Source organism: Cibotium barometz, chromosome 25 (genome assembly GCF_041138505.1).
Source record: "Cibotium barometz isolate CiBa-2024 chromosome 25, ASM4113850v1, whole genome shotgun sequence".
Taxonomy (NCBI): Eukaryota; Viridiplantae; Streptophyta; class Polypodiopsida; order Cyatheales; family Cibotiaceae; genus Cibotium; species Cibotium barometz.
In genome coordinates, this window is record NC_141070.1 from 48,489,684 (window position 1) to 48,517,623 (window position 27,940).

Genomic DNA, 27,940 nt, shown 5'->3' on the forward strand with positions numbered 1-27,940 from the left:
TCACATGCTCCGACGGGACACCAAGTGTGCCGCAAGAGTACCATGTTGAGCCACATTTCTAGGTGCCTCCAAGGGTACAACCGATGCATGAACACGAGCTTGCCCACCACTCCCCTCATTACCATTATGCTGCCCCTCAAGACCATCTTGCACATTCAGAGGCAATTGATCTCGATTCTTAGGACAGACAAGAAATATCCCATCTCTCCACATTGGAAACAATGTCTGCAAAAGCACCGCATTTCAATTTGTACAAGAAAGTGCACATACAAACACCAACACTTGCCCAATAGATCCCATGAGCTCAGGAAGTTTGTACCACAACATGGGTGTGAAATCCACTACATCCACCCAAATAGGGCATGCTTGCCACAAAGCATCCTTATACTCTGCCACGGGCTTCCATGGAATGACATGAACCAACTAGCCATCTAGAAACAAAGGTACCCTTTGAAGGATAGCCTCGCGGGCATCAATAGAGCAAACAAAATCTCATAGAACCCACGAGGACCATCAACCTAACATCTCTGCCAGCCAAGACTTCATTCTCCACACAAAAGGCAGCTAACCAATAAAGAAAAAAACCGCAACTTGGGCATGAAACATGTTAGAGTAGTTGTTCTGCAAAAGCTCCATGTCATCCATTTCCACATCCATAACATCCGCATGATCCACTACAAACATTTTCTCTGCGGCGGTCGCCACCATCAGCATACTCTTTGAACAACTCATTCCCCAAAAGCACTTGACGCTGAATTTCTTCAGTAGAAATAGGATATGAATCCTATTTCTAAACAAATAAGAATAAAATTTTCATTTTTAATAAGGCACTTTCTTTATAAAGTTTAATAGTATAACTAGAGTTTGGAAAAATTTAACCAATTTTTTTTCCTTGACACTCACTTCAAACTTGTTAATTCAATTTCCAACTAGCCCAAGGTTAAACTAAGGAAAACAATTCTTGCACACTCGTCTCATCACCTAGCATGCCCATCTCTTCATTACGTCGCTACCGAGAGCAGTGTGAAAATGACCTAACTTCCTAATTTGGCTGAATACAACATCAAAGCAATTTTAAAAGAAGTTGCAAAATACAAATGGCAACCCCTATCGATAAAAATTAAAAATAAAGAAGATTTCAAGATAAAGTACAATTACTAGATGCATGCATGTGCATTCCACCCAGCAACCCTACAGGACTATCATGATTGGTCATACATTGGCCAAACTTTATGGCGCAGTGCTCGAGGCAGAGTTGAGCTCATATGCAGAGAAGGAGAGACTGCGAGCACCAGGGCAGGCCGGATTCTGACGAGCTTTCTCCACTATTGACCATATACACTCTGAGATGTGTGATTGACAAAGCTAGGGCGCGGGAGAAGAGATTATTCTGCTGCTTTGTGGATTTCCATAAAGCATTTGACACGGTGCCACGAGAGAGACTCTTCCAGCGCCTAAAGTCATTGGGAATCCCATCAGAGATGGTTTGGGGCATCTATGCTCTATATGAGCAGGTCTTCGGGTGCATACGATGCCCCGGGGGGCTATCTGATGTTATTACTAGCACCATAGGTGTGAAGCAAGGATGCCCACTCTCTCCTCCACTATTTGGGCTATACATCGATGAGGTGGTTGACTTCATTGGTAACGGTGGCGGGGACGGGGTAGACATCTCAGGTACCACAAACCACATTATGCTATATGCAGATGATATTATTCTGGTCTCTGAGTCGCAGATGGGACTACAGCACCATCTCCATGCACTCCATGACTTGTGCACACAAAGGGGGCTTACAGTGAACCTTGGGAAAACCGAGGCCATGATTTTCCACACCTCAAGGCCAGTTTGACGACAGGCCATCTTCACACTAGCAGGAGGACAAGTAGAGGTGGTAGACTCGTGTACCTGGGGATTACATTTACGACTCCGCCAGGAAGATTTACTATGGCACACACAGCCAAGGATACTCACACGAGAGTACGCAGCTTTGGCCATGCTAGAGAGACAGTGTCACCAGGCACACTTCCAGGAGCCCCGCATGAAGGGGTGGTTGTTTGACACACTAGTCACCCCTGCTTTGATGTATGCTGCAGCAGTATGGACAGCACCTGGGCTCGCCACCTCCACATGGTCTCAAATAGAGAGGCCTCAAATTCTCATGCTCTCACGGATGATCCGTAGCAAACCCTCCGTCCCACATGACATTGTCTGGACGGAGTTTGCTGCACCTCCTATGCTAGTAGAGGCCCTCTTCCAGACGATCTGCTTCATACAGAGGATCAGAGATGTCCCATCAGATCGACTCACATAGCTTTTGAGGCATCCAGGCAGCTCACAAAGAGTGGACATAGGAGATCATGGTATTCACAGATGATACAGTGGCTCACTTAGCATGGTCTTAACATAGATCACCTGCCACCTTTCCAGTAGGATATACATGCACCACATCCAGCTCTCTCACAGTGAGAGGAACAGAGTCCTTCGACAGGATTTATGGCAGCGATACACTCAAGAGACTTGGATTACATCCAGTCAGCCTCTACCGCCGAAGATGCTATACTACAGAGATCAGTTTATGCGTATCTCAGCGGATGGATTCATACAGAGACCCGGATACATGGATGTATACATGCCTCACAGTGCCCGAGTGGTGATTGACTAGCTCAAAGTGTCATCACACCAGCTTGAGATTAAGGCAAGTAGGGCAGCACGGATCCCTAGAGCAGCAGAGAGGATATGCAGTCCATGCCAAGAGCAGGTTGAGAGTGAGGAACATTATGTATGCAGATGCAGAGCATATAGTGTCATTAGAGAGAGATACACCACCATCTTCAGTGGACATCCCTCACTCCGCCAGATCATGGAGACCACAGACCAGCGTAAATTTGGCCAGTTCTTGCTAGAGACACAGTGCCACAGAGAGACCTTGCTACGGACTCATACCACAGGGAGAGGTGGGCGAAAGCTCTAGCTCACTGATTTCTTCCAGAGATCTATCCCAGTGCCTATTCTGACATAGGAGGGGGTTACACTTCAGCATGCTACGGACCTCCGAGCCAGATGGAGACCGAGAGCACCTGGCTATCAGACTCCCAAACTACATCAGAGGGAGATCACAGAGATACGGGCTCGACATCAGCACCATATCCAGGAGCGGCTAGCTCACTTACACACACCCAAAGATCATGCTCCGAGGTATTTTTGCCTCGCCATCGCCTATATTACATCCCCATTATGGTACTGGTTGGAGCTAGATAGATCTGCATTGCATTCTTGTATACCCTGCGCATATAGGTTGCATACTAAGCCTCTAGCAGTAGTGCTCCATCCATCACCCCCCCCCCCACTAGCTCAATACTTTCATAGTTTATTTCATGTTCATTTTGTCCTTTTTTTTTTCTGGACATCCAAAAGACATTGACAGTTGTACATTGATTTGTCTCATAGGTCGAGTTCGGCCTCTAGTAGACGTTAATACAACTTTCTTTCTCTCTCTCTCTCTCTTGGAAGTGGGTGCCAATTTCTAGTGTGCATAAAGGAAGTGGATTTTCAACAAAACCAATCCAAGAACTTGCATTTTAACTTGCTCTCTTGCCTCTCTAGCTCATGGAACAACTGACAAATGGATCCCTGACTGCTACTACCTAGCCCTTGGAATCCTACTCTTCTATTTCATGGATATCTACATGCAGAAAATTCTTTGGAGCATTTGTATCACCGACAATTTGATCAAAAGCTGATTTCTCTCAAAACCAAAAAATTCAACGGTAAGAACTTTCACAAATTCTCTCTACCTACTCTACATCCACGTATTAAGGTCTTCTATGGCAAGCTTGGCCTAGCACACACATGCTTGTGTATGGATGCCAATGGACATAGCTACTTGTGGCAAGACAGTGGGGATTGGGGAGTGAAATTCTTCGCGACAAAAACTGTGGAATCATCCTCTACTTCGACAGAACATGTTTGCAAATGTTTTCATTGCATGGATGTCATTGAAAATCTGACATGTGATTCCCATGAAGCTTGTATCTTGAGTAATCCTTGATAATACAAACATATTACAAGGGGGATCGGCCCTTTCCAACCCTATTGCAATGTCATTTAAATTTTAGCATTGCTATATCATTTGGTTTTGTGCCATTTCATCTTGTTTAATAGTATTACTAGTTTAAGTGTGACAAGATTGTGCTCACCCCTACTTGGGGCAATTACAATTGAGATAAAATTGAAACATTGAGTGTATTGACATAAAATTGAAGCATTCAAATTGCAAGCTCTTCTTACTTGGTTACTCTCTAAGCTAAAAGTAACCAAGATTTTAAATGTTGGCACTGAGCCCGCTAGTCCCCCCACGCAGCGCAACCTTTATAGCAGTTGGATTTACCTTGTCCTACCTGGACAAAGACGTAGTAAGTGCGGTCAGGTTCAATAAGATGTTTCCGCTTAACCTCTCAGCATAATTTCATATTCATCAAACACTTGCAAAAAGTGAAGAATTGGTAGAGATAAAGAGGAGGTTGAATTTACCAGCAGAAAAACCTTGTGTGTACACTGTGTTCTTGAACAACATCTGCAACATGGACATAGTTAGCTACTGCATATTTAATCCTTATCACAGCTTGAGAGGTGATAAGCTGCACAATATCTATAACAAGAAGTACAAGAGTAATAAAAATTAGAGATTCAACAGCCTGGGTTAGACACTTACAATTACGCTCTCCAAATCTGGTGCAATCTGCTCCCTTACTTTGCTTGATATGGACGACACTAAGTCCTTGCTTATTTGGTCCCCAATTTCGGCTTTGACCTACGCCCACAACTCAAAGTTTTACAATGTGATCGTGAATAGCAATCATGCATCTCCTTGAAATAATTTAAAGCTTTAAAACACCAGACTTTAGGTTAGAACTTCAAAAAAGCATATCTTTATACGATTAATTACATTTGAGTTTTTCCCATACACTTAATTTGAGCAAAACTAAAGGTAATCTTAACTCACACCTTTGCCATTGCTGTGGTTATCGTCTCATCAAGGATGTAGTTCAACAAGCTTTGAGGATCCCCTACCAATTTTCTCAAGCTTCCTCCCTCAGAAGCTCTCTCAATTGTTACGTGTTTGGGCTTTGAAACTGGCAAAGCTGCACCCACCGGTTCTGTAACATTTTTTAATGGACAAAGAAACAAGAAAATGTTAGTTTGCCGAGCCCACTTCTTTCTACTCTCAATAATGCAGAGACACAAAACAGTATGAAGTGTGTGAGTATAAAAACACAGAAAACATGGCACCCACATACAAACAGTTAGACTAATGACACTAACTAGATTGATACCCATCCTGCTGCAACACAGCTCCAACCAATAGCTGATTGTTGGTGAGCCAAAAATCACTAGAAATGGCTCGTCAGCCTACCCTTTTTTTTCCTAATAGCATTTCGGGCAGCCCTCTTTTTATTCAGCACATCCACCATTGCAGGCAGCAGGAATTGAACCCACTAAGTCACGCTTGGGACTTCAACCCTTTGACCCACTATGGGGACTTTGCCAGGCACAAGGTTAGTGTCACATACATCGAGCGTTTGATGCAAGATTCCTTTATATATGTACCTAGATGAATCCAGGAACAAGCCCAAATTCACCTTTTAGGAACGTGCATGTTATGTACTCATGGTAGTCAACCCACAAGACTACATAACTATCAACTCCATTATGCATAGTATGGACTAGATACTACGACATCCCCACTAACGTCATCAGTGCCCAATAGTGGGTGTAGAATTCTGTATCAAGATATGCTCTCACACACACACTCCACACACAAACACACACATAAGAGCATATATTCACACAAAGCCCTTCGTATTGAGTTTCTGTCAAACCTCCGGAGATGCAAGGCAGACTCAGCCATACTGGAGCCTAGCACTAAGGGAAGTAGCAAATAGAAAGAACTAGTACAGCAAGATTCATTAATGTCTGCAGAACGCCAAAGTACAGCAAATAGAAAGAATTAATACAGCAAGATTCATTAATGTATGCTGAACGCCAAAGTGGCTTAAGAGACCAAAATAATATAATGCATAGACAATCTGTAAAACAAAAATGTCAGGGCATCCCCTAGAATCAATAGACAATCAAAAATAAACTGTGATATTTGAGCCAACTGTCACATGATGAGTTAATGACTCGTGCACTAGGGTGGTTGCAAGATGAGGGTACTCACTTTCGTTCACTCTCTCCAAAATTGGGACATCCATCCATCTCGGGCGGAGTACCTCGATCGTGATAGTGCCGCGAATCAAAAGACGACACGTGGCTCCCGAGCCTAAATCGACATATCTCGATCGAGATGCCAACTAATGCCACGCTAGCAGGTCCGGCTTTCCAGGCGTCATCCATGTCACCAATACATGTCACCGCCACCACAATATCTCGATCGAGATATCTATGCCACTCGGATCCACATCAGGGCCACGCTGTATCCCCGTAGGCATATTTGACTAGCACATCTCCATCGTCCACGTATCTCGAACGAGAAATATACATCCAATCGCGACCATTCATTGTTCGAGGTAATCGGATACAATCTCCACCGTCCCCATATCTCGATCGAGATACTGAGTTCAAATCTCAGCCGTCCAAATATCTCGATCGTGATATAGAGATTCAATCTGCACCGTCCGAATATCTCGATCGAGATACGTAGATGCAATATCCACCGTCCAATTATCTCGATCGAGATAAGGAAACGCAATCTATACCGTCCATTCACGTACGCTGGAAGATGCGATCTCGGCCGTTTAAATATCTCGATCGAGGTATATAATGAATCTTGACCGTCGAGATACCTTTTCGTGGTAATGCCTCTAAATCGTGGCTGTCCAATTACCTCGATCGAGATATTAATATCAAATCTCAGCCGTCGATCCTTCCCCAACCCTAGAATTAGGTGTGTATCTTGGCCGTATGTTGCACTAACCCTAATATCCAGAGCGTTAATCTTGCAAACCCTAAATTGCATGATGTTACCGAACCTTGATCGAGGTTATAAAACCGGAAAACTTTTTTTTTTGGCTCATTTTCACAAGTCGTTTTCACTCCCTTGCTCTCTCTTGATTTGGATTAGTGTTAGTGAGCCCATTAGCTTTGTTTTTAGCTTCATTAGTGCTACTTAGCACTAAGCATTAGACCTTTCACATTAGACCCTTCACATTGGACCCTTCACATTGGGCTTAGGTTTTAGCATGGAGGGCCACGAGGAGGGCCACGAGGAGGGCCGCTCATCTATTGCGGACCTCATCGCGGAGATAGACCGTGAGCTAGCGGCTATCCGTAGGAGTGCTAGAGACACTCCGTCTACATTACATATCGTGGCAGACTTGGAGGCGATGCTTGCGTCCCTTCGTAGCCTTCACGATATTGTTTATGTAGATGAGTGGATAGCCCACCATCGCGCTGCTCCGGTGTCACATGGCCTGACATATCGTCAGGTCTGTGATCTTGCTCCTATTAGGGATGGGGCTTTCTTAGATCTTTTCCTCGATAGTCGTGGGATGAGGCCCGGGGCGGGGAAGCCCCTCACTATTTCGCGGTGTTCGCATCCTCGTATGGCGGCACATATCTATAGTCGATATGTTGCCGCATATGGGAGGATGCCGAACAACCGCCAGATCCCCATATACTTCGCAAAGCAGTTATATGCGGAGTTTGTCTTAGGGGAGGAGGTCGATTACACCAGCCATCGTCCGGGTGGTGGTGCTGGCCGAGGCCGTCTCCAGGACCAGGGTAGGCGGCCTCCACCAGCACTTCGTGTAGCACTTGCCGCCACAGATCCTTCATTTGTGTCATTGTCGACAGTAGAGGCTCTTGGCACGCAGGTCCGCATTGACGTACGGAGTACCACGGAGAGCATCCAGCACGTGGTGCGCCTATTCTCACGAGCTATACCGACGACAGATGTGGAGGTATTTACATATATATTACGTCTTAAGTTTTTTTGGTCATTTATCTTCATGTTTATATGTACTTTTCTATATTTTTACATGAGCAGCATGGTTGATTGTGTCACGCAGGTTCCCACACCTGCCACTCAGAGGCTCACTCAGGAGTTGGTAGAGGCGAGAGCGGAGATAGACCGCCTCCGAGCTGCATTACAGATGGCAGAGGCACAGCATCTGAGAGAGTCCGACATCCAGCAGGTAGGTTTCTCTTGCACGTTTAAGTTACAAATTTCTTTAAGTAATACCTAATGAGAGACTAATCAAATATTTTAATGCTTTACTTTTTTGCGTAGGCTCGGACCGAGGTAGAGAGCTCCAGAGCTGAGGCACAGCATCATCAGATCATGGAGCAGATTGCCCAGCACAGGGCAGAGCAGCTGATGCTGCATGTTCGAGAGTATCGTAGATCATCCGATGTGACAGTGCCTTACCTACCGTTATATCCACGGCCTATCACAGAGGTTTTTCGACGACCTCTCCCTCAGGATGCACCTCCCTTCCTACGGGATGCGTGCTGCTGTTTATGTATCGAGGACATTGATAGTACAGGAGGATATGCCCTAGGATGTGGACATATTTTCCACTTGTCTTGCATCACCCAGGAGCTCGTCCGGTTCTCAGCATGCCCATCCTGCCGTGCACGCGTCGACTTAGCGACGTACAGGGTATTGGGCATCGATGATCTTCACCCAGGCCTTGTACGAGTAGATGCCAGGACTGGGAGGCCTGTCGACTTTACATCAGCTATGGACTTGGGACTCGACGCCTTCGACGATAGAGCCCAGGAGCCTGAGGTGCCTCCTGAGATAGAGTGGAGCTCACATGAGTTCGACGCTTACCAGAGAGTGCTACATGAGAGCCAGGTGACAGCATTTGAGCGCGTGGGTGGTGCTGGCCCTAGTGGCACAGCGGGTGATGGTGCTAGCAGCAGTGCTGCTTCTCATGAGCAGCGTGTCCTTACAGCAGAGGAGCTTACACGAGCAGAGTGGCAGACACGCACCATTGCAGATTAAAGATTTTGGGTGTACAGACAGAGGCGTCTTGCATTAGCACGACGCAGAGAGAGAGAGAGGGCCATAGCAGCTTTTGGGACTCGTGAGCTCCCGAGTATACCGGCACCAGCTCACGATCCTTCCTTTGAGGCAGACCTCCCCGCAGACATTCGACGACCCCCGCAGCCGGCACAGCCTCCTCGACGTGCACAGCAGCCTCGACGCGCACGTCGACCGGCAGTTAGAGATGACGATTTTGATTGGGTTGCTGTTGATAGTGACTAAACTCAGACTAGCTGGGTTAGCTCACTTACATTGTACTTAGATTTTTGGGCAGTGACTAACCTCAGGCTAGCTGGGGTAGCTCATTTTCATTCTGATGTACTTATTTGATGTTTATATCATTATGAGTTTTCTCATTATTGAGTATCATTACATTTTAGTTGATGTTCTTGATTTTATTATATTTCTTAACACTTTTGCTATCATATTGTTTGTTGAAAATCTCCATGCCATCGTACCCAAACATGCTCCGATGGGGACCAAACTTTGCAAGCATGTGGGGGTGGGCCCCCCCCACATGCTTGCAAAGTTTGGTCCCCATCGGAGCATGTTTGGGTTGGCAATGGGCGCCCAGTGTGGTTTTTTCAAGTCTCTTGGTGCTTAAGAGGCCATGGAAAATCCGGGCCTTCCCCATACCATCGTACCCAAACATGCTCCGATGGGGACCAAACTTTGCAAGCGTGTGGGGGTGGGCCCCCCCCACATGCTTGCAAAGTTTGGTCACAATCAAAGCATGTTTGGGTTGGCAATCGGCGCCCAGTGCGGGTTTTTCAAGTCTCTTGGTGCTTAAGAGGCCATGGAAAATCCGGGCCTTCCCCATACCATCGTACCCAAACATGCTCCGATGGGGACCAAACTTTGCAAGCATGTGGGGGTGGACCCCCCCCACATGCTTGCAAAGTTTGGTCCCCATCGGAGCATGTTTGGATTGGCAATCGGCGCCCAGTGCGGGTTTTTCAAGTCTCTTGGTGCTTAAGAGGCCATGGAAAATCCGGGCCTTCCCCATACCATCGTACCCAAACATGCTCCGATGGAGACCAAACTTTGCAAGCATGTGGGGGTGGGCCCCCCCCACATGCTTGCAAAGTTTGGTCCCCATCGGAGCATGTTTGGGTTGGCAATCGGCGCCCAGTGCGGGTTTTTGAAGTCTCTTGGTGCCTAAGAGGCCATGGAAAATCCGGGCCTTCCCCATACCATCGTACCCAAACATTCTCCGATGGGGACCAAACTTTGCAAGGATGTGGGGGGGGGCCCACCCCCACATGCTTGCAAAGTTTGGTCACAATCAGAGCATGTTTGGGTTGGCAATGGGCGCCCAGTGCGGGTTTTTCAAGTCTCTTGGTGCTTAAGAGGCCATGGAAAATCCGGGCCTTCCCCATACCATCGTACCCAAACATTCTCCGATGGGGACCAAACTTTGCAAGGATGTGGGGGGGGCCACCCCCACATGCTTGCAAAGTTTGGTCACAATCAGAGCATGTTTGGGTTGGCAATCGGCGCCCAGTGCGGGTTTTTCAAGTCTCTTGGTGCCTAAGAGGCCATGGAAAATCCGGGCCTTCCCCATACCATCGTACCCAAACATTCTCCGATGGGGACCAAACTTTGCAAGGATGTGGGGGGGGCCCACCCCCACATGCTTGCAAAGTTTGGTCACAATCAGAGCATGTTTGGGTTGGCAATGGGCGCCCAGTGCGGGTTTTTCAAGTCTCTTGGTGCTTAAGAGGCCATGGAAAATCCGGGCCTTCCCCATACCATCGTACCCAAACATTCTCCGATGGGGACCAAACTTTGCAAGGATGTGGGGGGGGCCCACCCCCACATGCTTGCAAAGTTTGGTCACAATCAGAGCATGTTTGGGTTGGCAATGGGCGCCCAGTGCGGGTTTTTCAAGTCTCTTGGTGCTTAAGAGGCCATGGAAAATCCGGGCCTTCCCCATACCATCGTACCCAAACATGCTCCGATGGGGACCAAACTTTGCAAGCATGTGGGGGTGGGCCCCCCCCACATGCTTGCAAAGTTTGGTCCCCATCGGAGCATGTTTGGATTGGCAATCGGCGCCCAGTGCGGGTTTTTCAAGTCTCTTGGTGCCTAAGAGGCCATGGAAAATCCGGGCCTTCCCCATACCATCGTACCCAAACATTCTCCGATGGGGACCAAACTTTGCAAGCATGTGGGGGGGCCCACCCCCACATGCTTGCAAAGTTTGGTCCCCATCGGAGCATGTTTGGGTTGGCAATGGGCGCCCAGTGCGGGTTTTTCAAGTCTCTTGGTGCTTAAGAGGCCATGGAAAATCCGGGCCTTCCCCATACCATCGTACCCAAACATTCTCCGATGGGGACCAAACTTTGCAAGGATGTGGGGGGGGACCCACCCCCACATGCTTGCAAAGTTTGGTCACAATCAGAGCATGTTTGGGTTGGCAATCGGCGCCCAGTGCGGGTTTTTGAAGTCTCTTGGTGCCTAAGAGGCCATGGAAAATCCGGGCCTTCCCCATACCATCGTACCCAAACATGCTCCGATGGGGACCAAACTTTGCAAGCATGTGGGGGGGGCCCACCCCCACACGCTTGCAAAGTTTGGTCCCCATCGGAGCATGTTTGGGTACGATGGTACGGGGAAGGCCCGGATTTTCCATGGCCTCTTAAGCACCAAGAGACTTGAAAAAACCGCACTGGGCGCCCATTGCCAACCCAAACATGCTCCGATGGGGACCAAACTTTGCAAGCATGTGGGGGGGGCCCACCCCCACATGCTTGCAAAGTTTGGTCCCCATCGGAGCATGTTTGGGTACGATGGTATGGGGAAGGCCCGGATTTTCCATGGCCTCTTAAGCACCAAGAGACTTGAAAAACCCGCACTGGGCGCCCATTGCCAACCCAAACATGCTCTGATTGTGACCAAACTTTGCAAGCATGTGGGGGTGGGCCCCCCCCACATCCTTGCAAAGTTTGGTCCCCATCGGAGAATGTTTGGGTACGATGGTATGGGGAAGGCCCGGATTTTCCATGGCCTCTTAAGCACCAAGAGACTTGAAAAACCCGCACTGGGCGCCCATTGCCAACCCAAACATGCTCTGATTGTGACCAAACTTTGCAAGCATGTGGGGGTGGGCCCCCCCCACATCCTTGCAAAGTTTGGTCCCCATCGGAGAATGTTTAGGTACGATGGTATGGGGAAGGCCCGGATTTTCCATGGCCTCTTAGGCACCAAGAGACTTGAAAAACCCGCACTGGGCGCCGATTGCCAACCCAAACATGCTCCGATTGTGACCAAACTTTGCAAGCATGTGGGGGTGGGCCCCCCCCACATCCTTGCAAAGTTTGGTCCCCATCGGAGAATGTTTGGGTACGATGGTATGGGGAAGGCCCGGATTTTCCATGGCCTCTTAAGCACCAAGAGACTTGAAAAACCCGCACTGGGCGCCCATTGCCAACCCAAACATGCTCTGATTGTGACCAAACTTTGCAAGCACGTGGGGGTGGGCCCCCCCCACATGCTTGCAAAGTTTGGTCCCCATCGGAGCATGTTTGGGTACGATGGTATGGGGAAGGCCCGGATTTTCCATGGCCTCTTAAGCACCAAGAGACTGGAAAAAACCGCACTGGGCACCGATTGCCAACCCAAACATGCTCCGATGGGGACCAAACTTTGCAAGCATTTGGGGGGGGCCCACCCCCACACGCTTGCAAAGTTTGGTCCCCATCGGAGCATGTTTGGGTACGATGGTATGGGGAAGGCCCGGATTTTCCATGGCCTCTTAAGCACCAAGAGACTTGAAAAAACCGCACTGGGCGTCCATTGCCAACCCAAACATGCTCCGATGGGGACCAAACTTTGCAAGCATGTGGGGGGGGCCCACCCCCACATGCTTGCAAAGTTTGGTCCCCATCGGAGCATGTTTGGGTACGATGGCATGGAGATTTTCAACAAATAATATGATAGCCAAAGTGTTAAAAAATATAATAAAATCAAGAACATCAACTAAAATGTAATGATACTCAATAATGAGAAAACTCATAATGATATAAACATCAAATAAGTACATCAGAATGAAAATGAGCTACCCCAGCTAGTCTGAGGTTAGTCACTGCCCAAAAATCTAAGTACAATGTAAGTGAGCTAACCCAGCTAGTCTGAGTTTAGTCACTATCAAGATAGAGATCTAGTCAGCAGCACCCTCTCTAGCTCTCAACTGCTCTAGAATGCTCTCATGGTCATCCACTCGAAGCCGAAAACGAGGGTGAGAACTGTGTTTTCGGCTCTGTACTCGAACAAGAGTGAGCCTGGTAGCAACCACTAGATGAGAGAACTGAAATGCCTCTAACTCCCACTTCCACTGCTGGAACTCAAGACTCCCCCGATGAAGTCGAATCTGCTGGTAGAACCGGCCTGCCACAATCATGCTATGGGCGTCATAAGAAAACCCATGATCATCCACTGTATCCTGGTCAAGCATGCACTTTGGCCTAGTGCAACTCATCAGATAGTAGTCTACTCCCTCGCTGTTTCCCTCACTGGCAATAACAGCAAATACATCACCCTCCTGTAGCAAATCTGTCAGGTCATCATAACTGACCATGAACGCAGGACCTGTGTGCTCAACAGACACCACTGGATGTGAAGGATGCTCGGGGGAGAGGAATGTCTGTATCCATGCATCTGCCCATCCTCTCGAGGCACAATGTGACCAATCGCCATCCATACATGCTCCACAGAAGCATGCAAACCGTCGTGTGTAAATCGTGGGGGCCGCCATGCACGTGCTCCTGATGGAATGTAAGCCCAAGGTGCCAGGTACTGTGTCACAATCATGGGAGGCTCTGCGGTCAATCGTGCCACCATCCACATGCCAAAAAAATCTCCTGACAATCCGAGCATCACGTCTGGGGTACGATGATGCTGCACTCCCACACAAATGTTGGGAGCACCACTCGACTACGTGGCCCGCATCTCTAAACCGCTGAGCATCCTGTCGCAGCTGATGACGCCTCAAGGCACGTTTCACACACGCGCCTGCACCATCATGCTCACCCTTCCCGTGACCAGTCTCAAAGAATGACCAAATCACTGGGATACTAGACTGCACATGCCACCTATAAATCCATAAAAGATAGTCTTAGTTATTGTTTTCTTTAAGATGTTCTAGTGAATTTAGTTTAATTGAAAATGTAAGAAAGCCATAAGTACAACCTGTAGAGCCAATAGAATTGACGTGATGACTTGAACTGTGCGCCACAACCATCCGACCAAACCCATCGCTGGACATGTCTGATCCCACAATCTCCTAAAAAATCGTCATGGAGACGAAAGCAGTGTTGCACAAAATGTGCATCATGTGAACGATCATCACTGATATAGAAATGATACTCTCGAATAATGACACGGGTCTCGGGGGTACTCGCTATTCCATCTACATGAGCCTCTGCATGTCGATAGCTAATGTGGACCAAAATAGCAACCTGGTGAGGGAAGCAATACATACGTTTAGGACACAAAAAATCAATTAAGTAATGAAGCTCAAACATAAAACAAATAGTACAAAATATAACCATTACCTGCTCTGAGAAGTAATACTCAGATTGTATCTCCTGAAAAGGTGTGAAAGTGTAGTTCTCTGCAAAATCAATCACAGAGACGACCACACCAATAGGAAACTCTGCTAGGCATGCTCGGAACTGACGATCCTGCCACTTGGCACAATGACTGTGCCGTATGTAGGGGTAGATCTGCTCCCTAAATGTGGCTGTGAAGTGACAACGTGGTGTATGTTTGTCCACGAGCTGCAACTTCCTGGACTGTCCACCACTCTGGAGCTGGTGTGTCACATACTCATAACGTTGCCATGCCACTATCTCTTGGTCACTTGCATCAAGATCTACCATCTGTAGATGTGCAAGTGAACCACATGATGTGCAATTGCTCTCCACACAAGGCATCCTATGGAACTGGGCATCCTCCGTGCGTGCACACAAAAGAGAGTGGATGAAATCACGTGGACTACGAGGCAACTCTCTATGCCCACTAAGAGAACGGAACACATCATAAAAAAGATTGAACTCAACATGGTAGCGACAACAACATGTGTCACGCTGACGTGAGTACCTCACAAACCAAGGCTTACACCCCTCAAATGACCTTTGCCCAATTTTTTGCTCTGGATACGAAGCTACAAACTGAGAATACAACTCAGTTTGGGACATTTCAAGAAAGCAAGCACCGTGCTCAATGAACACTCCTCTTGTCACTCTCTTACGCAAAGCTTTCTTGAAAACTGGCGATGCACGACAATTCTCCTCCCAAAAACTTTCTATCAAGGTTCTAGTGGTTTCATCTAGTAGGCGATCATGCCTAGCTACACGACCACTACTCGCCCACATAGCACCAACCTCATTGGCATCTAAACTTTGTCGCCTAATAGACCCAACTCTAAGTGCGTGTGGTGCTATGGAAAGGATGCGAGATGTGGCACTAACCTTACCCTTCATTTGGGAGCTACTTATGGCTGCCACAATAGCCCGTCGAGCAGCCAAAGCGTCCGCAGAGTTCCTCTTCTTGTTAACTATATAGGAATGACGAACACTTTGTAGCACCGCCATGCCAGCTCTCCTCTCTCTTCGACCTCCAATGTCGGAAAGCGCCCTGCAGTTGGCCATGTTGGGCAGATCAATCAAAGCATCAAGCACACATGCCTGTGATGAAGATGTGAGGTCTTTGAAATAGGATTGGAAGATTGCATGGGCACGACGATGTGCCCCTGACTTTGATAGTTCTTTCCTATCCACACGAAGGGCGCCCAAAGGAGGGGGGGTGGGTTCTTGTAGAAGAGAGGACTCAAGAAGGGCGGGTTCATGTGGATTATCTAAACTAAGGGGTAGTGGGGGGGAAGAGGGCGAAGGGAGAGGAAGTGGAAGAGGAGGAGCAAGGCTTGGATCATCGCCAACGGAAGGTGTTGCTCGTTGACGTGCTCTCCACTCTCTCTTTCTCTCACGAGCTACCCTTCTCCTCTCCTCCTCTTGAACTTGGTGGATGGGGGGGAGTCTAGTCCTATCACGTTTCCGACTCCTACGGCTTTGAGAACCCATTCTCAAGGAAGCTAAGAGAGAAAATATTATAAGGGCTCAATGATGGGATAGTACTACAGATAAGTGTGGGATAGTACTAGAGATGTGTGATTATATAGGAAAAATAGGTTATCCACTTCAAATCTCACTGGATTTCCTATCTAAGATTGATTGGATAACTAAGATAAACATAAAGATATTTAAAGATAAACTATTATCCACTTAAAAATTAATATTATTTATAATATTTATTAACAAGTCTAAATATTTATCATTACCAGATATATAAATATATATAAATATATCTTTAAAGAAATCTTTTATTTTATAATTATATAACTGCTTTTTTTAAATAAAGTATTTTTTTCATATTTTATTCAAAGGTTTATTCTACATAAAAAATTTTCAAGAAATATAAAAATAAAAAATTTATTTTTTTAAAATTAATAATATGATCTTTAATAATATTTTTATTGATCTAATCCCAAAATATAATCCTTTTAAATTAGTGATTTTAAATTCTTTTATTTAATAAGTTACATATATTTTATTATTTAAATTTCTATATTCTATTTCTCTAAATTACTAAATTAACTTTTCCAAAAATATGTTTTTGAAAAAAGAGGGGAGGTGGGAAGGAGATGCCACGTGTCACAAGCGTGCATGACACGTGGCATTCTCTTGACATGTGGCACTATTATGGTTGATGTGGCAATTCCATGATGTGGCATGCCATGTCACCATGTGCGAGGTGGCATGCAAAGGTGGCAAGATGATGTGGCATTAATGATGACTAGGATGATGAGGTGGGGAGTCAACTAGGTTGACCATGTTGACATGGAAGGTGGAGGTGGCAAGCTGAGGTGGCAAGCTGCTTATGTGGATCCTCTCGATGCTCACGTGGACATAAAGTGGCATGCATGTATAAGGTTTGGGCCTACCCAAGCCTCACACATGGAATGAAACCTAAGCTGTGAAGTTTACCAAGCCTAGATTTCCAAACCTAACTAGGATTGGTTTTAGACTTGAAAAGGGGAGAGTGGACACAATATGGGAATTTTCACTTGGGAGGATTGAAAATGGACCTTCCCATACTCAAATCAAGCCAAATTTTTTTTGATAAATTCATGGCAACAAGAGTATTGATCCCATGAGTTTTTAGATTGAAAGATTCAATATTTAATTTTCTAGAATTAAATTACTATTGATTTAATGGGCCTCTGACAGTCATAATAAATTTTCCAAAGTAAATCTACAAAAATCAAACCGTTAGATTGTAATTTTATCTTATACCCACATTATACTAATCTTTCCCAATCTAATCATCACTAGATCCATACAATTTGAGCATTTTAAATGGTAGATGTGGTGGGAGGATAAAATAGTATGTTTTTTAACAATTCTAATATCTTTTAAATAATATAGAAAATAGTAGAACACATCAAAAATTACTCGATAAATCAAGTTAAGCTCTATGTTATTTGTATTTGTGAAATGCAAAGTGGGAACATCGTATGAGTAATAATGTAAAAGTTATAGGCAATTTACTCACATTCACTATACCTGTCTAAACCTAGGACAGGGCCTGTATACAAACTTGGTTCCCAAAGAAAAGGGGATTTGCAATTATTGGATATTCGATCAGATTATAGTTTTAGGTGCCCAACTTTGCATATGATGTTTCATTAGAAGACCTTGAAGTGAAACTCCTTGGCTAACTATGAGAGATTGGCTATTCTTCTTGAAAAAATGCCTGTTTTTCAGCTAAAGCCAAGGGCGCCCACGCCATGAAACTAGATAACCTCATCTTGCAACCACCCACTAGTACTCTATTACTGAGAAAGAAGAAAGAAAGTTATATTAAGATCTACAAGAGGCCAAAATGACCTATGAGACCAAAAGATTACATCATGTCCATGAAATACATCATCATGGGTACTAAAAATAAAAGAAAGGAAGAATAAAAAACAACAGAGCTGAGAGTGCCCCCACCCACCCCCCCCCCGCGCCCCCCCCGCGACCCGCGGTCCCCTTTGGCTTGTCTCTTCCTTCTCGCCTCTCCCCTTCCCTATTCAGCAGGCAGTTTTTCAGTTCGTGGGTTCCTTTATTTTCCGACAAGCTTCGGCCTCTCTTGGTCTTCGCCCCTCAGGAGGACTCCACGGCAGCCGCTCCGTCATCCCCGACTGAGGCTGCTGTCCATTGCCTATCCTTTTCATAAGCGGACCTCCAGCTCCTCACTTCGACCACAGTTGCAAGCCCCATAACAGTCAAAAACAGCCATAAACAGCCATTTTTTTCCCAAAAAAAAGGGTCAAAACAACGATAGTCAAAAGCAAAAAAGGGGGGACGAAGAGGGATAAAAATAATAATAATCGGTCTGCACGGTACCGTACGATATCGTATGGTGCCGCAACGTGAAACAATGTCGTACGACGTACGAGAGCAACTATGGCTTCGACAATCCCATCCCTAGAGACTACCACTCTAGTGTGCAAGATTGTTGGTAGTCGTCCGATGCACGGACAGCTTAGGGATCTTTTATAGGCTGGCCTCCTTGGAGCGCCTAGAAAGATTACTAATATTCACCCTTTAGGGCGTGGCTACCAAGTTGAGTTCGACTCACCAGCGGTGTCAAATAGAGTCATGCAGCTGAGCCCCGTCGCACTGCGTATAGCCCAGGCCTTCTTTGCAAGGTGGCAACACGGCTTCGACCCAGCATCCGACCCACTAGCTGGTGTTTCAGGCTTTCCCGTGACAATCTGCTTCCCAGGCCTCAGGAAGGAAAACCTTCCTCTTCTCCCGGTGATTGGTGAAGCTATAGGGAGAGTGCTGAAATGCCCCCCCCCCCCCCTGGACCCACCGCTTCGGCCCTCGCCCGGGTAGGCGAGATTCCATCTCTTCGCGTCTGTGTAGCCTCTCCAAAGACAATGCCGCACGTCATATCTCTTCCTTGTCTCCAAGGAGCCCCCATTCATTTGCAGGCAAGTGGGACATCTCGCTAGAGCTTGTCCTCATTGCCAGTCCAGGAGAGTGCCTCCGATGGTCCCCCCCTCTCGCGGTCCCAGCTCAGATCCTCCACAGGGAGTTGGGAGGGATATAGGCTCTCAGGCAGCAGAGCACCAAGATCCAGCTACTACAACCAACACTGTTGTTGGAGAGTGACGGACCGTCGGCCCCCACCAGAGCCGCCAGCCGACTTCTAGAGCTAAGTGGCACCACCGCCGTGTGCGCCAGGCTGGCAGAGCACAAGAGGATACGGTTCTATCAGAGAACTGTTTCGAGCATTTATTGCAGCAACCACTCGACGGCGATGTGTTGAAATATACAAGTGAATAGGGTGTGTGTGGGAACAAGCCCTTGGCTAGAGGCTGTAAAAGAGAAACTGTAAATGTGAGAGAACCTATGAAAAGGTGAGAAGAATCTACTGGGAGAGAATAAAGGATAGCATGAGAAGATTTAGGAAGTGTGGAGATATTCTGGGAGAGGTAGAGAGAATCAAGCAAAAGAGATGGAGTGAATCAAGGAGAAATCAGTGGGATTTGATGCTTGGATGTAAACTCTATAAATTGAGGCATTGGCCTAATGAGAATTAGCTGGTTTTTGATTATCCATGCCTACATTAAGCTATTAGTTAATTACTCACTAATCACGTCTTAATTATCGTCTAATCACTTTGTTAATGATATTCATTCTAGCATTTGATCCACCATAGCTCATCATATTGCTGTGATTTTAACATGGTATCAGAGCCGAGCCTAGAATTCATCAAGTTTATGAGCCCATTATCTAGTTAATTAGGATTAGTAGATAATTAAAAAATAATCAAATTTTTAGTTATTTTTCAACTAACCTCTGTACCCCCAGCTGGTGGAGGAGCTCTATCTCCTTGCACACATCGAATTAGGCCCATTGCTTCTAGCCACATACAGCCATCATCCCCACGATTCAGCCCATCAAGACGAAACGTTCAACCGCCGTGTAGAACTCTGAAAATTCGCTGATTTGCTGGCACCTATTTTCTGAGTGAAAAATGAGATTTCTTCATCAGTTGCAATGACTCTAATTCCTCTTAGCCCCGGGGGTTTTCAAGCATGCTCTACAAGCTGGTGAAGTCAGAATTTGATTTGATCAAGTCTACAGTGAGATCCAAGCTCTTCATCAAATCTGCAGAGCAGGTGACTTTGGTAAAACAGAGATTAAGCATTCAATGTTTGGTCAAATCTTGTGTTTCTTGGCTTAATCCTCTACTAGACTAATTGCTATTGATGGCCTTGAAAGGATTTGAGCCATGTGAAAATCTCTAAGAGAGAGAGAGAGAGAGAGAGCCCCCACAATCCAATGTAACCTGCCCCAACAAAGTAAAACCACCTCTGAGCCACGGATGATGTAGGCCACGTGGTAGATGTATGTGTGAGCACTTTAGTCAAGGTCGCGGGCACTTGTAGTAGCCTTGGACACATAGAGAGAGAGAGTGTCAAGGACTATGAGTTTAGGGACTTGAGGCACTAGTCGCGGACTATCAAGTAAGAGGGAAACTTGGTATAGGGTCCAGGTATGCTAGGAGTATTCACTTGAGGGGAGGTGTTGAAATATACAAGTGAATAGGATGTGTGCGGAAACAAGCCCTTGGCTAGAGGCTGTAAAAGAGAATCTGTAAATATGAGAGAACCTGTGAAAAGGTGAGAAGAATCTACTGGGAGAGAATAAAGGGTAGCATGAGAAGATTTAGGAAGTGTGGAAATATTCTGGGAGAGGTGGAGAGAATCAAGCAAAAGAGGTGGAGTGAATCAAGGAGAAATCAGTGGGATTTGATGCTTGGACGTAAACTCTATAAATTGAGGCATTGGCCTAATGAGAATTAGCTGGTTTTTTATTATCCATGCCTACATTAAGCTATTAGTTAATTACTCACTAATCACATCTTAATTATCGTCTAATCACTTTGTTAATGATGTTGATTCTAGCATTTGATCCACCATAGCTCATCACATTGCTGTAATTTTAACACGATGTCCCCCACCCCCCCAGGTTTGGAGGCCGTTACCCCGTCAAGATTCCTCTCAAAGTTCTCAGATTTTAGTCAGGCCAGTTGGGCCCACCGAGCCTTCGATGAGTCTCTTCTCACTCTAGAGGATTCCTCCCTCTGCTTCCCTCTCCCTCTTCCCCGTCATCCTCCGTCTCCTCCCCCACCCCCTCCGCATTCCCAACCCTCGCCGACTCTCCCCCCAAGAGCCCAATACCCCGTACGCTTCAAAGCTTGCACCCCCCTCCCTCCGCCTCTCCAGAGCATTCCTGCTGCCCTCCGACTGCATCGCGAAGACAGTCGGCAAGGTCAATCTGCCGTTTGATTCACTGCTTCTTGGAGCCGATAGAGATGACCATCGCCGCCTCCCCAGTGAGGGCTCTCCCGCCAAAGTCGCCAGGTGGCTCCCCAAGATCTTGGGGTAGCCAGTAGATTTCAGTTTCTTCCGATGTCTCCCTATCAAAGGAACTGAGATTTTTGAGGAGACGGTGGCTCCCATTCGGATCTATGTGGTGCTCCATCACTGCAAGCCATTCGTGCCAGAGAGTGGCATGATGACCTCCTTTCCCTTGCATGCAACCCCGGGGACGGATTGGGATCCGGAGTCCGTGTCTACTACCATCTAGTGGCAAGCGGTGGAGCTTTCGCACCATCTACATGATCTGCACATCACCGAGGTGCTTACACATCTTTGGCCCTTCGCTCGAATGGAGCTAAGAGGCTCAAGTCTAAAGATCAAGACAGGGAGCAAGTGTCCTCCACCTTAGAGGTGCTGCTCTTTGTGTTCCTTCATGTCTCCCCTTCCCCCCAACTACAGGTACCTGCATTGCGACAGGTGGAGTTAAGAGTATGCTTACTCTCGAGCTCGGACAGAGTGGCGACACATGGAGGACAGGATCCATGCCCACCTGGCACGCCTTCATCCTCGGACCGAATGTGACTACTCCCCGTTAAAACCTACGCCCAAGACTCTTCGCGTGGAGGGCAGTTCCGATAGCTCCGCCTCCCACAGAGATTGATATGCGGATTGCCTCATGGAACATTCAAGGTTTTTTTTGGGGGGGGGGGGGGGGCGGGGGGGGACTCGATGTTTTTAGAGGCGCGGCATCCTTAGAGGAGAGCTCCATAGAGCAACAAGGACCCATTGATATCCTTTTCCTCCAAGAGCACTATCTTTCCAAGAGCGCTATGGGGAGATTTTACCAGGCAGAGTCACACTTTCTAGTCCCCCTCTTTTGGCCCCTCCGAGACATAGGGGGGAGTTTGTATTTCTGTCAATGTACAGCTCTTCCCGGTAGTAGTAGACTCAGGTATCATAGACACTGGGCGGGCTAAGTGGGTTACCATTAGGATTGGTGAGGACTGTGTGGGCTTCCTTAATATTTATGCCCCGAAAGTCGCTTCAGGCAGAGCCACCTTCTAGAGTACAGTTCGTCAATTCCTCCCTCAAGCCGACTTTTGGTGCATGGGTGGGGACTTTAACATGATAGAGTCAACAGAGGATATACTCGGAGGAGGCATGGCTACAATTTCTGGCTTAGAGTACTCTACTTGGGAAGAGTTGATCCTCGCACTTACGGGACAGGATCCTTGGCACTTGCTAGAGTTTGGACGCAACCCCGGGAGTCTATGCTTCTTGTGGTCTGACAGGAAGAGCACCGGTCCCAATCTTTCTCGACTTAATAGATTCTATGTGGATGACTGGGCTTCCGATCACGGGGGTATGATTGGTATCTTGGCGAACACCACCCTTTGTGATCATGCTCCAGTTATTTTGTCCTTGGAGGTAGGACATACACGTGAGCACTAGGATTCCAGACAGCCTCATACAGGACTCTGAGATCTGCAGTAGGATAGAGTAGATATGGGCGGGACTAGATTTTCTCTCAGGTTTGCCCGCAAGCACCTTGAATGCAGGCCTCGGTGAGATTAGCAGTTTACTACAAGAGCCAGCACAAAGCAGATTGGCGAGATTCCGTGAGCAAGAAATGTTCGCTACAAGAGTCGGCACAGAGCAGACTGGCGGGATTCCGTGAGCAAGAAATGTTCATTCGCCACAGTCTTGCTTCTCTCTAGTGACTTCAAGATAGTTTTCCAAATAGCCCGTGGATTGAGAGTCAGCTAGCTACCGCCCATACAGAGCTCAGATCCATAGAGGAGAGGAGGGTGGGTGCAGATACCATGCCAGAGCTTCCTTCTAGACCCATGCCGAAGAGAGAGTCACTGGGGATTTTTACAAGATTGCCAACCCCCATAGGCAGAGAGAGGGTATTGGCAAGCTACGAGGCCAGGATGGAGATATCGTTTCCCCACCCCCACCCACCCCCCCCCCCCAATGTGAGAGCCATTGCCATGGATTTTTTCAAATCCCTCCTCACAGATACCCCAGTATCCTCACAGGTGGTGGATGCGCGAGAGAGAGTTTGGCGGCACATGGGAGAGGTGGTTCCCTCCACTCTCCGGACCTTCTTATTGACTCCCTTCATAGCAGAGGAGTTGACAGAGGCCTTGACGGCTCTTCCTAGGGACAAATGCCCGGGAGTAGATGGGCTTCTAGTTTCCTTTTTTCTTCACCATTGGGATCTCATGGAAGGCGGCCTTCGAGCAGCCTTCAATAACCACAAGCGACATGCCAGAGAGGCTCTCGGAGGGTTTGATTCACTTGATTCCTAAGGAGTGTGGTGGCAAATTGGAGATTTGGCAGTGGGGACTCATCACCCTCCTTGGGACCGCCTACAAGATTTTGGCCAAGGCCATCAGCCAAAGACTTTAGCCTTTCCTCTCCGATTTGATCCATGACACTCATACAAGTTTTGTTCAAGATCGGAGCATTCTTGACAACATCTTCACTTTCTCAGAGGCAACAACTTCGGCTAGGATGAGGCAACAGGATCTCATTGTGCTCCTTTTGAGCTTCGCGAAAGCCTATGATAGAGTTGACCAAGGCTTTCTAGAGGGCACGATGTACCGGATGGGTTTCCCAGTGGAGTGGATCCGAAGTGTTTCGGGACTTTACTCGGCCTCTCACACCCAAGTTCTCATTCAAGGAGAACGAGGTGATAGATTTATGTTTTCTTGCTCAGTCCGACAAGGGTGCCCACTAGCACCCTACCTCTTTCTATTTGTCGCCGAGGCCATGAGCTGTTTTCTCTCAGCTTAGGAGATTGGGCTCCAAGGATTGCGTCTCCTCATCCGTACTCACGAGGAGCTGCTAGACTCCAAGCAAATGACACAGCAGCATACTTTCCCGGAGATGTGGGGAATCTTAAGAGATTTGTAGAGGCGATAGAGATCTTATGTCGCGCATCAAGAGAGCAGATCATCTGCCACAACTCATGTGGTTTTTGGGTGGGCTCTCCACCCACCTCGACTTGGCGACCAGTTGAGGCTTTCCAGTCGATCCAAAGGGGCACTTCAATCCATTATCTAGGATGCCAGGTGGGCATCCATATCTCCCCAGAGCAACAACTAGCTCCTCTTCTTATGAGCATTCGGAAGAAGCTTCTATACTAAAGTTTAGCGAGGCTTTCCTTAGCCGGACAAGTGGTGGTGGCGAACCAAGTCCTTGCCACCATGTGATACATTACTTTTTGTTGGGCCTTCTCCCGAGCCTGCATCGGTCAGGTTCAACAATTGATCCGCAACTTTTTGTGGGCCGACAGCGATGGGAGGCCTGTCCGGGCCAAGGTGGCCTGGAGAGTAATCATACAGTCGTACCACAAAGGGGGCCTAGGCATACCTGGCATGATCCTGCAGATAGGGAGGAGACTCTAGGCACCCCTTCTTTGCATACACCGCACAGCTAGGCCGCAGGATCTAGATGCCTGAGGTTGAGGGCACCCCAACAGGACACTGGCAGTCTCAGGGCCTCTCACCGCGCGCGCTCTCAGATTTTTGGAAGAGGCCCTGGGACACTTTTCGACCTCGGAAGATCACTCTCTCTTTGTGGTTGCTGGCACACATGAGTTTGGTGGTTGGCACGTGGTTGGCCACTGGCGGTAGACCAACAGCTTGTCTAAGGTGTGGCCACCCTCAAGACTCTCAGCGACATTGTCTTTGGGATTTCCCAAAGGCTCAGCAAGTTTGGCCGCGAATTCTCTGCATTTTCAGCACAGGACCTCTACCCGTACTATTACATGGGCTTGTGCCACTGAGGCTGAGGTTGTCATGGCTCATGAGGAGGAAGGTGGGGAGCTAGCCCTTCAGGTCTCTCACGTTCGCATTTCGTCAATGTCACTCCCAGCCCCATCTACTTGTCAATCCAAGCCCCATCTACTACTAATCACTGGACTCTGGGTTCGTGCCCAAGATGGGAGATTTGTAGCAGCATTGCATCTTGGCACATCTGGAGAGCTCGATGCAGTGAAGTCATCGAAGGCGCACACACTCCGCCTGCGGAGTCCATCAAGAGCATCTGGCTCGACATCATTCATACCCTCTTCGGTCAGTGGGGGGAGCTGGAGGGTGGTTCTAAGCATATGCGGAAGCGTCGGGATGTCATCATTTGGTCCCTTCACCAATCTTGATCAATGTTTTGGGGCAAGCACCCACAGAGGAAAAGCTGAAGCATTCAGCTGGCAAAATTTGGCCTGAAAGATGGCCACACTGCATGAGCACCATGGGATTTTATTCATTAATGTGGCTTATAAGGTTTATGAGTCAATAGGTTCACACATCATTAAAGTTTGGCTAGACTTATTACTATTTGGGCATGGATTCCAATTTCCTGGACAAAAGAAGGTGCCTAGATAAAACTTGGGAAGCATGCTGGGAAAAGTAAAGTTTGGGATATTTTGGGCATACTCAGCCACTTTTGGCAAAAAGGAAAAGCACAAGGCCAAAAGAAGCTGGTCGATTCTATTTAAAAGCAGGCAGGGGGCTGTTTTTACAGATACGCGTATGCATCTTCTGGCTGTGTACAGCTGCTCTCTATCTCCTCTCAGCGCTAGCCATACAACAGTCATTCCCTGGTGGTTTTCTTGCGCTGGCTGTACACTGGACTGCAGCTGAACCCTATTCTCTCTCTTGGTTTGGGCTGCTCGACTGCAACAGTGGTGCTTTTGCTATCCTCTTTTCCGACTGGCTGCACACAGCACAGCAGCCGCCTGGAGTATCACTCTCTCTCCTTTGTGTGCTGGCCATACATAACAGCAGGAAGCCGATTTGCGTTCTCTCTCATCTCTTTCTTGTGCTGGTCGTACACTGCAGCAGTGATTCAGCAGCAGGAGTACAACAGCCGCACAGCACTACATAGTCGCCGTACAGCATCCTTACAGTCAGTCCCGTGCATGGTTTATCAGCTGCTGTTTTTCCCAGAGTCCTAGCAGGCGAAAGGCCGGTGTTTGAGGTTGATTTGTGGCCTGTCTTTTGCAAAGAGGGACAAGCTTGAGTATTGTATACGCTCTGTGAAGAGTTGATGATGCTTTGTGGAAAATCCAATGCAAGATTTGCACATGCACCTTGAGTTCTTGTAAAAGCTTCTATTGAATAAAGAAGTGGGCGTCGGCTGTTCCGGCTCAGCGCAGTATTGGATATTATTTGTGGTTCTTCCGTTATGTTTCAAAGCTCCGTTTTTTATTTGAAGTGTCTGTCTATTGTTCCAGATCCCCAGATCGGTTATAGTGGTATCACATCCTAGGCTTTCTTGGAAGCAAGAGGCTTTCTTCCAACAATGAGGAAGAGAAAAGATTAGAACTGGGGACCACAGTGACCAACGGTTTTGGCTATTAAGCTTGGTCAACTTATTATTAAGCTTATGGAAGCAATCATGTCTCAAGAGCATGAGCAGTAGACAGCTTGGTCTAAGAATTTATGGATTCACAGAATTTATCCACGAAGTATGGAGTTGGCTTTATGTGCATGTATTCACCACTCTTTTCATATGGATTATTGTGGATTATAAATCAAGTTTACAAGCAAGCTATATGGAGCTATATCTCAAGATATCTTATGTGTATGCTGGGGAGATATTTCTTTTGGCTTCATGACGGACCTAGCAAAGAAAAGCTAGGTATACTTTGAGTTTTGCAAAGTTGATGCTTTTTGCAATTTTTTTGTAGGTGTTTTGGACGCTTAACCCTTGTATACCCATTCAAGGAGAATTGTTTGTTGTTTGTTTGCCTTAAACTATTTCAAGTAAACAATATTCATGCTTGAAAAGCCTACTTTATATTGCTTTCATACGGATATGTCCAACGAATATGGACAGTTTTTGGCATACCTATGCTCAAAGATTTATACATATATGATGGTTTGGCGCATCTATATGGTTATCGTTGGCTCGGTGATTTCTTGGGCTTTATATACAACTCTATGGCTCCCTTTATTGGGATAGAGTATGTTTTTGGCTCCCTTTTATTCGGGATGCACTGGATTTATGAAATTCATGGATATCTCATGGATCGAGGATATCATCAGCCGAAATGCCTTTAATACTCTCTCTCGCAGACATGCTTATGGAGAACCAAGATCTCTATGAATGTGACTCATTCTTATCTTATCTGAACTCCTGGAAGAGTTGGTGACTCTGTCCAGTGAGTATGTAAGTAACTCATGGAAGGGTTGGTGACCCTAGTGAGTTATCTCAACTCATGTAAGAATTAGTGACTCTAGTGAGTGAGTATCTGAACTCATGGAAGAGTTGGTAACTTTGTCGAGTGAGTAGTGACTCTAATGAGTCAGAAGAGATGGTGACTCTATTCAGTAAGAAGAGTGGTAACTCTATTTACTGAGTATGTCAACTCATGATGGAAGGGTTGGTGACTCTAGTGAGTGACTAAGGGTTGGTGACCCTGTGAACTCAT

The 27,940-nt window shown here is 47.0% G+C and overlaps 1 protein-coding gene across 3 annotated transcripts in view; it reads right to left on the reverse strand.

The window, feature by feature from the left end:
* Positions 1-3,995: 3,995 nt before the first annotated feature.
* LOC147624662 (YbaK/aminoacyl-tRNA synthetase-associated domain-containing protein) overlaps positions 3,996-27,940 on the reverse strand; it is a 77,250-nt gene continuing 53,305 nt past the window's right edge. For 2 of the 3 annotated variants that reach the window (XM_086819682.1, XM_086819681.1), the window contains 4 exons: positions 5,006-5,157; positions 4,713-4,811; positions 4,532-4,574; positions 4,188-4,367 (listed from right to left, as the gene is read on the reverse strand). In XM_086819682.1, coding sequence (XP_086675808.1) covers positions 4,345-4,367; positions 4,532-4,574; positions 4,713-4,811; positions 5,006-5,157 — 317 coding nt within the window. In that variant the 3' untranslated portion in view covers positions 4,188-4,344. Of the gene's footprint in view, positions 4,399-4,531; positions 4,575-4,712; positions 4,812-5,005; positions 5,158-27,940 lie in introns of all 3 variants that reach the window. The other variant, XM_086819683.1, reaches the window with a different exon arrangement.